Here is a 12,859-nt window from a genome sequence, read left to right as displayed (position 1 = left end):
GATTAAAATTCAATCCACCACATACGCCATATAATTTTTTTAAAATTTTGATCTCACTTTAATTTATATATACTTGTTACGATTCTATTCTTAGATAGGGGCTTATCCTGAAGTGTTTAGGTCTGCCAGTCCTGTGCCAGTAGTCATTCTAGTTGTGCTCAGGGGATCATGAGGTATGAGGGACTGAACTTGGGCTTCCCACTAGCAAAGTGTATTTTGCTTGTGTATAAGTCAACTGTGCTATTTCCCTGGCTCTTAAAGTAAATTACTTTTTAAAAGTGGTCAATTGGAACTACAAACACACCCACAAATGCAGTCACCAGGTTTTCATCTGGCCAGTTCCAGAGACCCACCCTTTTCTTGAAAGAGATATAAACCAAGCATTGAAAAATCATGAGTATACTGTTCACACAGCAGAAAGCTGCCAATCACAGGAGAAGAAGGCAGGCCGAGCCCCCACCCTGCCAAGCCCATGCTGTTGCATTCCATCACCGAGAATCACCATTTGCCCATGGTCCTAACAACTTAGCACCCCTCCACGATTCTCTTCAGGGGCACCAATCTGATCAGACTTCAGGTAGGTTGGTATTTGGGCAGATATCACCAAGGCTTTTTGAAGCATGTATGGACACCCTCCCCCCATATCTTCCCAAGGAGGCCTGGCAACTGAGTACATAACCTAAAAGTCAAAGTATCAATAGAAATACTTGAATTTCTGGACAATTTCATTTATTTGATGCTGTCATCCATATAGAAACATATTAATTTAAAATAATGAACAGTTAACAAAGCTTACTAAACCTTTTAAAACCTTCTATTGTTTTATTTTTGTTGTTATTGTTTATTTTGGGGCCACACACAGTAGTGCTCAGGAGTTACTCCTGGCTCTGTCCCCCGACCCACTGTGCTATCACTCCAACCCATCTGCTCTTGTATTAATGACGTCATTGGAAATACAATAATTTTCACAAATGTGTTTTCTACAATACTTTATCTTTCTTTTTAATTTTCTTTCTTCTCTTTTTTCTTTCTACTCTTTTTTCAATAGTAACTTTGCTCTCACTTATCTGGAAACAAATGTATTATGTTTAACTATATAAACTACTTGATGCATTTTCTTTAAAGAATGTTAAAAAATATAAAAGTAAACAAAGAAAAAAAAGCTGGATAATTGCTTTTCCTGTTTGGCCAACAAAGAGAAAACTAAATCTGTGCTTCAAGAAAATCAGATTCAGTATTTGACTAGAAGACATTTTGTTTTCAAACAAAACTTCAATCTCTTAAAAAAAAATCTAAATTCAAAATCTGAATAATTTTAAGCATCTGTTTTCTTAAGTAGCTTTAACTCATAACTGACATAAAATAAATATACATAATAAGATTTTCTTTGCTATTCTGGCATATCACATATCTGTGAAAAATGCCCACTATCAAGATAATAAATACCTACTCCTCCAACTCATATCCTTTTTGTAATCCCTACAACTCTTTCATGTTCCTTATGCCAAAGCACCAATGATTTACTTTATGACATACATTAGTATGCATTTTTTATACTTTTGGATTAGAATCATACAGATTTATTTTTAATAAACCTGACTTTGGCACAATTATTTTGGAAATAATTTATGGTTTTTTAAATATCAATGATTCATTGGCTTATTCCTGTATAGGTTTTTATTACGTAAAAGTATTAAGTTGTTTTTGATTCACCTCCATATTTGATTATGGAAAATTAAGTTATTAAGAACATCCATATACAGCTCTATATACCTACGATTTTCATTGAGGGGTGGGTAGATAAGTACCTAAGAAAAAGTGAATATGAGAATCATATATTTAATTCTTTTAGGCCAGAGAGGTACAGGAGTTTAAGGAGATTGTTTGTATTTGGCTGAGATTTCAGTCTCTGATATGGCATGATCTTCTAAGCACTGCCAGGAATGATTCCTGAGAACAGAGCCACTAAGTACTACCGAGTATGGCCCATTTGCAGGAAGGAAGGAAGGAAGGAAGGAAGGAAGGGAGGGAGGGAGGGAGGGAGGGAGGGAGGGAGGGAGGGAGGGAGGGAGGGAGGGAAGGAGGGGGAGGAAGGGAAGAAAGGGAAGGAAGAAGAAAAGAAAAGAAAAACATAGTTAAGTTTCCTGATACTTAAACTATTATTTTATATTCTTGCAAGCACCTGCTAGTAACTGGAATTTGAAAGTTCCATTTGCCCCATTCTTGGTATAGTTGGCCTTATTTTATTTTATTTTATTTTATTTTATTTTATTTTGGGGCCACACCAGGTGGCACTCAGGGTTACTCCTGGCACTTAGCTCAGAAATTGCTCCTGGCAGGCTCGGGGGACCATATGGGATGCCGAGAATTGAACCCAGATCCGTCCCGGGTTGCCCACGTGCAAGGTAAACGCCATACCACTGTGTTATCTATCTCTCAGAGTTGGCCATAATTTTAAACATTCTAAAGATCAGTGTTTCTTAACCTTTTTCTGACAATGAACTCTTTCCCACTTGTTTCCTTCCTGTGACCTCAGTCCTACACCTGTTGACTCTGATCTTTATGCAGCATCTTCCAATTTATATTTTTCACCTGAGGCCCCCTTGGAATGTCCAGAACATTCATGGAATGGACCCCAGTTGGGAAATATCATAATAAGTGAGTATTACTATCACTTTTTAATTTGCATTTTCTATGACTGACAATGTTGAGACTTTATATTCCCGATTCCTAATAATTTCATGTTATAATTTGAAATCTCACATCTTTGAATCTTCTTGGTCTCGGGTGCATTGCTGGTGTTAAGAAAGGTAAGAGGGGCCGACGCGGTGGCACTAGAGATAAAGTGTCTGCCTTGCCAGCACTAGCCTAGGACGGACCACGGTTCAATCCCCGGTGTCCCATATGGTCCCCCAAGCCAGGAGCGACTTCTGAGCACATGGCCAGGAGTAACCCCTGAGTGTCACCGGGTATGGCCCAAAAACCAAGAAAAAAAAAAGAAAGAAAGGTAAGAACTAAATACCCAAGCTCAAGTCAACAACAACAATGAAATCATGAGACCCAAACTTTAATAATCAAAACTTAAACTAGCCCTGTTATGCTGGCAGGGTAGGGGGGGGGGCAGGGGATGGTGATATCGTATAGATTCTGGGAACACTACTGGTGGGATTGACCCTGAAACATTTTATGTCTGAAACCAAACTATGAATAATTTTGTAGCTCACAATGGTTCCAATAAAAATTTTTAAAAAAAGAAAAAGAGTGAGAAAAAAATATGCCATAGAAGCACGCAGGGGAATGTAATTATATATATATATTCATATATAATTACATATATATGTAATGAGAATAGGCAGTGTGTCATATTAAATGAACTGCTTTATTAACATTGGTTAAAATCAGCAATTATCACCAATTTATTTCATTAAGTTTTGTTGGGGTATGTAATATGAAATATAAATTTGTTACATGACTGCGAAAGGGGCAGTCTGGGGGCTGGAAAAGAACCTGGGCACTATTGATGGAAGGAAGGAAACATTGTTCTTCTCTTTACTCTTTCAGGAGAAGATGCAGAATTTTTCATAAATGTTTTAATTTTTATGATTGTTTATTTGTTTATAAATATATTGTTTATAGTGAATTATGAATGTTAAACCAATCTTATTCCTAGGACTAAATGGTTATCTATAACATTCAATTTGTTAAAATTTAGTTAGGAATTTCAACAAGAAAAAAATCTAACCAAAAGTGGGCATTTCCACAACAAAGAAATAAAGATGGCCAAAAGGCACGTGAATAAATGATCCACATCTCTAATCACTAGGTAGACACAAATCAAAACAACAATGAGATATCATCTCACACAACAATAACTGGCACACATCACAAAGAACAAGAACAACTAGTGCTGGCACGACAGATATGGGGAGAAAGGGATTCTTCATTCACAGCTGGTAGGAATGTCAAATGGTCCAGCCTTTTTTTTTTTTAAACAATATGGATATTCCTCAATATTCCTCCATATTATCCAGCAATACCACTTCTAGCAATACTCTTTGAGTCCAAAAGCACAACATAGAAAAGTTCTCTGATTCCTAGGTTCATTGTAGCACTATTCACAAATGGCAGAATCTAGGAGCAACCCAAGTACCCAAGAACTAATGAGTGGCTAAAGAAACTGGGTAAACTACACAATAGAATATAATGCAGATGTTAGGAAAAAATGAAGTAATGAAATTTGCTTATAAATGGATGGATTTGGAGGATCTCATGCTGAACAAAATGAGTCAGAGAAAGAGATTGACATAGAATAGTCTCACTCATTTGTGGAGTATAAGAAAATGTGGTACGGTAGTAAATATCCAAAAACAATAAAGATGAGGATTAGGAGGACCAGTCCATGGTAGGAAACTTTCCCAAAACAGTGGGGGAATGCAGGTACTGTAGAGAAGAGACCACTACAAAGATAGATGGAAGTGATAACTCTGGACAAGAACTGGGTGCTGAAAGGAGATAGTGATATATAGGCATGATACCCCTTCAGTAACAACATTGCAAATCAGTGTCTTTAAGGAGAGAGAGAAGAGAGAGAGAGGGAGGGAGGGAGGGAGGGAGGGAGGGAGGGAGGGAGAGGGAAGGGGGAAAGGAAGATGGAGAGGGGAGAGAGAGAGGGAGGGAGGGAAGGAGGAAAGAAGGGAGGGAGGGAGAGGGAAGGGGGGAAAGGAAGATGGAGAGAGGAGAGAGAGAGGGAGGGAGGGAGGGAGGAAGGGAGGGAGAGGGGAGGGGGAAAAGGAAGATGGAGAAGAGAGAGGGAGAGAGAGAGGGAGGGAGGAAGGGAGGGAAGGAGGGAGGGAGGGAGAGGGGAGGGGGAAGAGGAAGATGGAGGGGAGAGAGAGAGTGAGAGAGAGAGGTGTCTGTCCAACAGAAAGGCAGAAGGGAGTGTAAAAAGGAAACCAAAGACATTGGTGGCAGGAAATGTGAAATGTTAAAGGGTGTTTGTTGCACATTGTATGTCTAAACTTAATCATATACAACTTGGCTCTATTATGAACAACCTCTAACCATGGTGTTTAAAAAGTCATTTTAAAAAATGAATTTTAACACCTGTTTATTTTATCTTGGTCTACAGTTTCATACTTGTCAAGTGTTTGGTAAACAATTGCTATATTTCTTCCTTATATATTTGAATTCCCAAAGGAAGCACTATGGGCCAACAGATTATTTATGAAACATTTTATATTTTTGTTTATTATTTTTTCAGTTGTAGGACTACTTAAGCATGCTAATAACATTCCCCTCCCTGTTTTTGCACTGTGATTTTAAAATACAGTGATAGTACTCATATTTCAGGAATGCCATGTTACACACCACACCAATCACAATAGTACCAGAATCTTTGTGCGCTCTTTTCAACTGCATATTCCATCATTTTAATGCTTAAACTTAAACCATGTTAAGTTACAGAGTAAACACAGAAAATACACATCCTTTTCATTTCTCTAGAATATCTACAAAAACAGATTATGTGGAAAAATCATAATAAATCTTAAGAAATTCTAAAAATAGGGGCCGGGCGGTGGCGCTGGAGGTAAGGTGCCTGCCTTACCTGCGCTAGCCTAGGAGACGGACCGCGGTTCGATCCCCCGGCGTCCCATATGGTCCCCCAAGCCAGGAGCGACTTCTGAGCGCATAGCCAGGAGTAACCCCTGAGCATTACCGGGTGTGGCCCAAAAAACAAAAAAAAAAAAAAAGAAATTCTAAAAATAAATCATACAAACAGCAAGAAACTAAACCCTAGACCTAACAATAAGCATAACCCTAATCTTAAACCTAATTTTAGAACTATCATCATTACCATCATCTACAAGTTTCGAGTTATGCTTTTATGAGGAGCGATCTTCACAACAACTGTTTTTTTAAAATGTTGCAAGCCTTAAACTACTGAGAGGCTCAAAGAATTTTTTGATCTGAGTTAAATAATGGCCAAGAGGAAATGCATATTTCCAGCTCCTACTCTCCTAAGAATGCCAAGATCATGTTTGCTTGTATATATTTACAAAGACACAGAAAGGCATATAAGTTAAAAGATATGAGGAAGTAATTTATGAGTGCCAAAGGAAAAGTTTATATAACAGAAACAAAACTAGATAAAAATACACTTTAATAAAATTAAATTAAAAAAAGACTTCTTGGAGGTCGTTGTTTTTAACTGACCCCTGCAGAAAACTTTTATGATAAATTTCAGTTGGCGATCATAATAACTGATAATCTCCAGAATGTAAAAAGAAGGATAGCTGGAGCAGTAGTAATAGTAGAACAAGCTGTTTACATGTGAAATGCCTCAGGTTTGACCTCAGCACAGCCCAAATATAAAAAAGCAAAATTCAAATTTACCATAACACTTACATAACTGTAAATTAGGTTAAAGACCATTTGATAACAATGTTTGACCATTTGATGACAATGTTTAAAAACATAGCTGCCCACAATTAATTTCAAGGAGCCTCCAGTAAGTCTTATTATAGTAATGTGCCAATATGTTATACAAAGGTTATATCTTAATGACAAGTCCATGACATGCAAGCATGATGGAAGTTGAAAGAAGAAAATCACTTAGAGGCGTTTACGGAACACAACAAGCTTTAGATTCTATGAGTCATGTCCAGTTGATTCTACCAGCAGGATAATAAAAAGGTATTATCTCTCTGTCCTCCATAGTAGTTAACTGTCTGTTACTCACTTGGCACACTGTTTTTGAGGTGCTAAACTTTACTCTTGCAGTTGAATGGATCCCTTAAGGGCAAAAAATGACATTTTCTACACAATACCTCACACGTAAAAGATGTTTATTATATATCAATTGGCGACTTGTCTGAGTAATGCCAACAACCTATGCTTCCTACAAAAGTATGCCGGTTTTCTGCTCTACACATTTTTTCCCAGAAATTTAAAGAGACACAAAAACAGTAAGAGCTATGCAAAATATTAGACTTTAGGTAAGTAGTGTTAGATAAAAATGAATAAATTTTATGTAGGTTTACCTTAATTACAATAGAATATCTTCAAACGGCTAGGCTGTAAAACTGGGTGGAGCCTAATACTGTTTGTTTATTACATTTCTGTTCATGGACAGGGAAACAGTAGTCACAAGAACAAATCTTTACCATCTGTCCCCAAAAACTGTTAGGAGTTTTAACATGCATCAGTATTTCCTTAATAATTTATTACGAAACAAATTGCTAGGTTACATCAGCATATTTGTTTTATTCAGTATGTCTATTGTGATGTCTCCGCATCTCTAAACATTTTCAAATGGTAATAATGCTACTATTCCAGGAGGCCATATGATGAAAAATATTGCTACCATCAAATTCTCATCTATTTGTCATGTTACTTATACCAGATTAATTCATTTTAATTAGTGTTTCAATATTGATTCCTTCCTGAGACAAGTGTAGCTATTTGACCTCCTTTTCTAAATAGGTGGTTGGTCATGGAACGAGATGAACTTTTTCAGTTCAAAAATGCATACAAGGGGGCTGGAGCGGTGGCTCAAGCAGTAGGACATTTGCCTTGCACATGCTAACCTAGGACAAACAGCGGTTTGATCCCCCAATGTCCCATATGGTCCTGCAAGACAGGAGCAATTTCTGAGCGCATAGCTAGGAGTGACCCCTGAGCAGTGTGGCCCAAAAATAAAAAAAAAATGCATACAAAAATTTTTGATTTGCAAGTGGCTGACTACATTCTATCTGCAGCATCCCCTGTGCCTACCAGAAGTAATTCCTGAGCACAGAGCCATGAGTAATCTCTGAGAGTTTTGTCTGGTACAGGAAAATATTTTCTTCTGTATCCCCAGATCAAACACTTTTCATAGAATTCTTAGAAAGTAACATAGTTCTATCCTTTGGAGCCTAGTTATGGCTGCATTGCTTACTTTTATATATATATATATATATATATATATATATATATATATATACTACTCTGACAGTGCCAGGAACCAGATCCAAAACTTCATGCATGTAAAGCAAACTGCTGAGCTACATCCTCAGCTATAAATATTTTAATGCTAGCTTTTTTCCTACACTGAAGTAAAGTGCCAAACAGATGGGCATGGGAGATTTTCCATTTTGATTACTCTTATATGTTTACTGGCTGTCAAAATCTTAGGCACATAAAAGATATACAAATGAATGTAGATAACATCTGAACGTTTTTAGCCCAGAGTGAGGTAAGAGAGATTATTTCTTTAATATTCCTTTAGACTCTGCCTTGTTAAATGCTTTGGATTCCTAATAGCAAATACTCAGTATGTAACAGACTTACCTTTTCTGAACAATTCTTGGAGACTTTCAGCACTTTGATTTAATACAGCCCATATTTCTTCTTCCTGCAGTGGTCCACCCCGAACTTCCAGGGCCTCAGCTAGTGAGACGTGCATATTATCTAGAAAAAAAAAAAATAACAACAGAATGGTTTTATACATCAGTAATTATGCTGCACTCATGATAGCAAAAGTAGTACATCGGTGAAGAGAGGCCAAGTTACCTAATTTCTAAATATGATTTCAATCTAAACATAATTTTACAATTATATAGAATTCAAGGAATCAGAGGGAAGAAAACCCTCAAAATAACCACTGGCCCTTGCCAGCAAAGTCCACCTCAGAAACAAGTGATTATTTAAGAGAAAAAGACAGTATCTTAGTTTGTGCCAAGAAGCACCAAAGTGAAGATAATGAAACCGTAGGAGTCAGACTGAGCTGAAGGCCTTTCAGCTGTTTCAGGTTCATTTGATCTATTCTGGTTGAAAAGAATAGAGAGGAAGTTGAAAATAAAATAGAAAACATTTATTCCACTCATTAATTGATTTATCTATTTCTAATATATATATATAACTGTACATTTTACATTAAACCAACTTCACTATTTCTACATCCAGCTTTGCTGCCAGCTTACCATTTGCCCCCGAGCAAGTCACCTGACCTCTAAACTTCAGTTTCATCTATGACATGGCGATCAGAGTAATAATAATGATGTTGCCATTGGGTATTATAGAGACAAAAAATAAACAGTCTCCAAAACTCTAAGGAAACTGAATTACTAAAAGATCAGAAAGGAGCCTCTGGTGACATGCTATACTCCATTTTTAAGATGGCATTCAATTAAGTAGGTGATAAATACTAAACCTTTTTATGGGAAGTATCACTATTTTCATTTGGGGACGAAAAATATAGCTAGTCAAAAGCCCATCCAAAGTAAATTTTCTTAAATTGACATTCCTTTAAAAGAAAATTGCTAGGGCCGGAGCCATAGCACAGTGGTAGGGCATTTGCCTTGCACGAAACCAACACAGGATGGACCCTGGTTCGATTCCGGGCATCCCATATGGTTCCCCCAAGCCTGCTAGGAGCAATTTCTGACTGCAGAACCTGGAGAAACCCCTAAGCACTGCCGGGTGTGACCCCCTCCCCCCCAAAAAAAAGAGAGAGAAAAAAGAAAAGAAAAGAAAATTGCTCTTTACACTGATTGCTATGATTTCTACCCACTAAACTTCATTAAGCACAGGTGTAATATCTAACCATTAGAAGGCAGAAGCAGATGGATTTGAGGGGAAAAAAGAACTAGAATAAAAAATCTTAAATAATTGTTTTCAGAATTATATTCCTTATTAAAATTTTAAATTAACATACAAAAACATGCTTTAAGTCAGCTTTGCAACAGGGGAGGGCACTTGCCTTGCACATGGAAAATCCAGGTTTGATCCCTGGCTCCCCTGTGAAGTGACAGGAGTGATTTCTGAGTGCAGAGCCAGCAGTTACCCCTGGATCATGCCAGGTGTGGCCCAAAGACAAACAAACAAAAATATCAGAAAGCTTCTATTTCTTTTAATTTATTATTTATGGTACTTTCATTCAGACCACAAAAGGCAACTCTGGCTACACTAAGGCTCACTTTCTCCTTTTCCTTTTCAAATGCTTACTATAGATAGCATCTAGTGCTTATAATATTCCTTGAAAGATTTCTCTCTGTCCCACTTCCCTCTCCCCTCTCACCCTTCTCTCCCCCACCTCCCCACCCTCCATACTTGAAATATTCAGGCACTCGTGGACTTGTGCTCAGGGATCAAACGCAGTCAGCTAAGCAACGCAAATGCCTCAACACTGAACTACAGTGTTTCCCCGAAAAAAAAAAGACATCCTCCAAAATTAAGATCTACTTACAGATTTCCTTCTGGGTAAAATATAAGGCATCACCACAAAATAAGGCTTCCCTAGGCTCTGGCTCAGAATGAAAATTAATTTACTGTAAACTGGTTGCTTAGGGCCGCCCCGAATGGCATCTGTAGGATTCACAGTTTTTCTGCTTTATATTGACAGCTACTGTACTACTGTACTATATACGGGTAATAAATTTCTTTTCATTTAACAATAAATGTGTACCATATTCTTCTTCATGGAAAAATAAGACATCCCCTGAAAATAAAACCTAGCATATCTTTGGGAACAAAAAATTAATATAAGACACTTATTTTCGGGAAAACAGGGTAGTTCTATGAGCTGGATCTGTATTTCCCTCGTTTGTACAGACAGGTCTGTTATTTATCCAGAACCCTCTCCAACCACTAAAACACTCTAGGTTATATGATTGCACTGTATAGGGGGTAGGGATAGACAAAGTTTCATTCCCTTTAAGAGACAGAAGAGTTGTCTTCTACTTTGCACACTATAATAAATTGGAAGTTTCACCAAAGGCAATAAGATACCACCCAAGCAATCAGATACCAATGTAACTTGTGAGAAAGACTATCCAGGGGCAAACTACCAACATAATAATGTGTAAGAAACCGGTTAGATTATCACTAACCTACACACACAGTATCAAAAGTGGAGAAAAAATTGCAGAGTAGTGGTGATTTTGCGTGGAAAGATCCCTTTGTTTCCCCCCTAGATGATGAAATAGGCTCCAGACTTCCTTATCTGTTTGATAGATGGATTTGAGGGGAAATCCTAGTATTAGGGGAACAGTACAGACTGGAAATGGATACTTTGAGAATCTAAAGGCTTTGATTTTGATAAATCCATATCTGAGGCTTGCAGACATAGTGGGAACCGGAGAGAAAATGGATGCTGCATTAGGTGCTAGTTACTCTACTACTAACAAAGGGGATTGGTAGGCCAGGGAAAGAGGCAAGAAGTAGGTAACCAGAACAGCTCCAAGCAGGTATAGCCTTGAGTTATCCTACCCAGATGAAGCTAATGTTCCAAAGTGATTGTGTAACTCTCTGCCTATACTAAAAACTTCTGGATGTACATTTTAATTGTATGAATTTTATAGCATATACATTTTAACTCAATGAAGTTGAAAAATTCTAACCATAGTACCACCTGAGATTCCCAGAGAACCTCAAGAAGGAAGGCTGAGGGGCGTCTATAAGGGGAAGAAAGAGGAAGAGAAAAAGAGAATAGGAGGATTAGATGAAGAAAGAAGAAAAATAATGAGTCAAAGGGAAATATTTTTGAAGTCTCACAGATAATATAGTTATTTCACTGGAGAACTCGGAAGAATGGAGAAAAGTACACACAAGACAAAAGTCTGCCTGAAGTACACATCAAAAGTAAAAAGAATGAAGTCATTTTATAAACGAAGTCAGGTAAAAACTTGTTTACCTCTAGATTTTTCTTCCTGTCCCTTGTTGAAATCCTCAAAGGATCAGATATAGCAACTTGCAAGTAGATAAGTGAATGAGAAGCAAAGCAGCAAAAAGAGACTCTAAGCGGCAATCACAAAGCATAGCCACATAGATAATCCTGGAAAAGGAAGGGGGCTGGATGTTTCTTTTAACTTTGAATGAGGGAACTGGATTGTTGATTAACATACTGAATCATTTGAATTTATGAAAAAGTTTACAAAGTTTAAGAGAAGCAGGATCAAGTCAGAGAGATAGCATGGAGGTAAAGTGTTTGTCTTGCATGCAGAAGGTTGGTAGTTCGAATCCCGACATCCCATATCGTCCCCAGAACCTGCCAGGAGCAATTTCTGATCATGACCCAGGAGTAAACTGTGCACTGCTGGGTGTGATCAAAAAAAGAGAGAGAGAGAAGCAGAATCATTTCTTTTAAATTAAAATACTTAATTTTGGTATGTTAGTTTATGTTTATGAAGAGTCTAGTTGAAGTAACAGTTGAAATAAAATTAAATACAATTTAATTTTAAGTCAATAAAATTTATATTAACTTTATAATTATGACTGTTTACTAATATTTAAAATTAATAATAAAATGTTCAATTTAAGTTACTCTGTTCAAAGAGCATGGAATGACTTATGACCATGATTTATATAGAGACAAGGAAAGGATTTCTTCTATAGAAATAAATGAATGAGGGGCTGGAGCAATAGCGCAGCGGTAGGGCGTTTGCCTTGCACACAGATGACCCAGGACAAACATCAGGGTTCAATCCCTGGCAACGTATATGGTCCCACAGCCAGGAGTGATGAGATTTCTGAGTGCATAGCCAGGAGTAACCCCTGAGTGTCACCAGGTATGGCCCAAAAAACAAAAATAAGTAAATAAATAAGTGAGTGAATGAATGAGAAGTTACAGTGACAGATAAAATAAGTTACCCATTATATGAAGCCAGGGGTTTATCCCATGATGGTATGCTTCAAGAATGGAGAAACCCTGAATCTCTTAGGCCACGGGAATTCCCCTTTTCCCCAATGCTTACTGTGCCTATGCAAAAAAAAAAAAAAAAAGTGGGTGGGAATGCCAAACCCTACCACTCCAGCACCCATACTTTTCCTTGTTTTGTTTTGATTTGTTAGTTTTTGACTTTATTTTCCTTCTCTTTTTCCT

The 12,859-nt window shown here is 37.4% G+C and overlaps 1 protein-coding gene across 1 annotated transcript in view; it reads right to left on the bottom strand.

Annotated features, from left to right (window-relative positions):
* The window catches only part of PTPN13 (protein tyrosine phosphatase non-receptor type 13), a 196,595-nt gene extending 188,152 nt beyond the window's left edge, over positions 1–8,443 (bottom strand). Inside the window, exon 1 of the mRNA XM_049789778.1 lies at positions 8,329–8,443. Coding sequence (XP_049645735.1) covers positions 8,329–8,443 — 115 coding nt within the window. The remainder of the gene's footprint in view (positions 1–8,328) is intronic.
* Between the last annotated feature and the right edge of the window lie 4,416 nt (positions 8,444–12,859).

Source organism: Suncus etruscus, chromosome 16, assembly GCF_024139225.1.
Source record: "Suncus etruscus isolate mSunEtr1 chromosome 16, mSunEtr1.pri.cur, whole genome shotgun sequence".
Classification (NCBI taxonomy): Eukaryota; Metazoa; Chordata; class Mammalia; order Eulipotyphla; family Soricidae; genus Suncus; species Suncus etruscus.
This window is presented reverse-complemented; position numbering and strand designations above follow the sequence as displayed.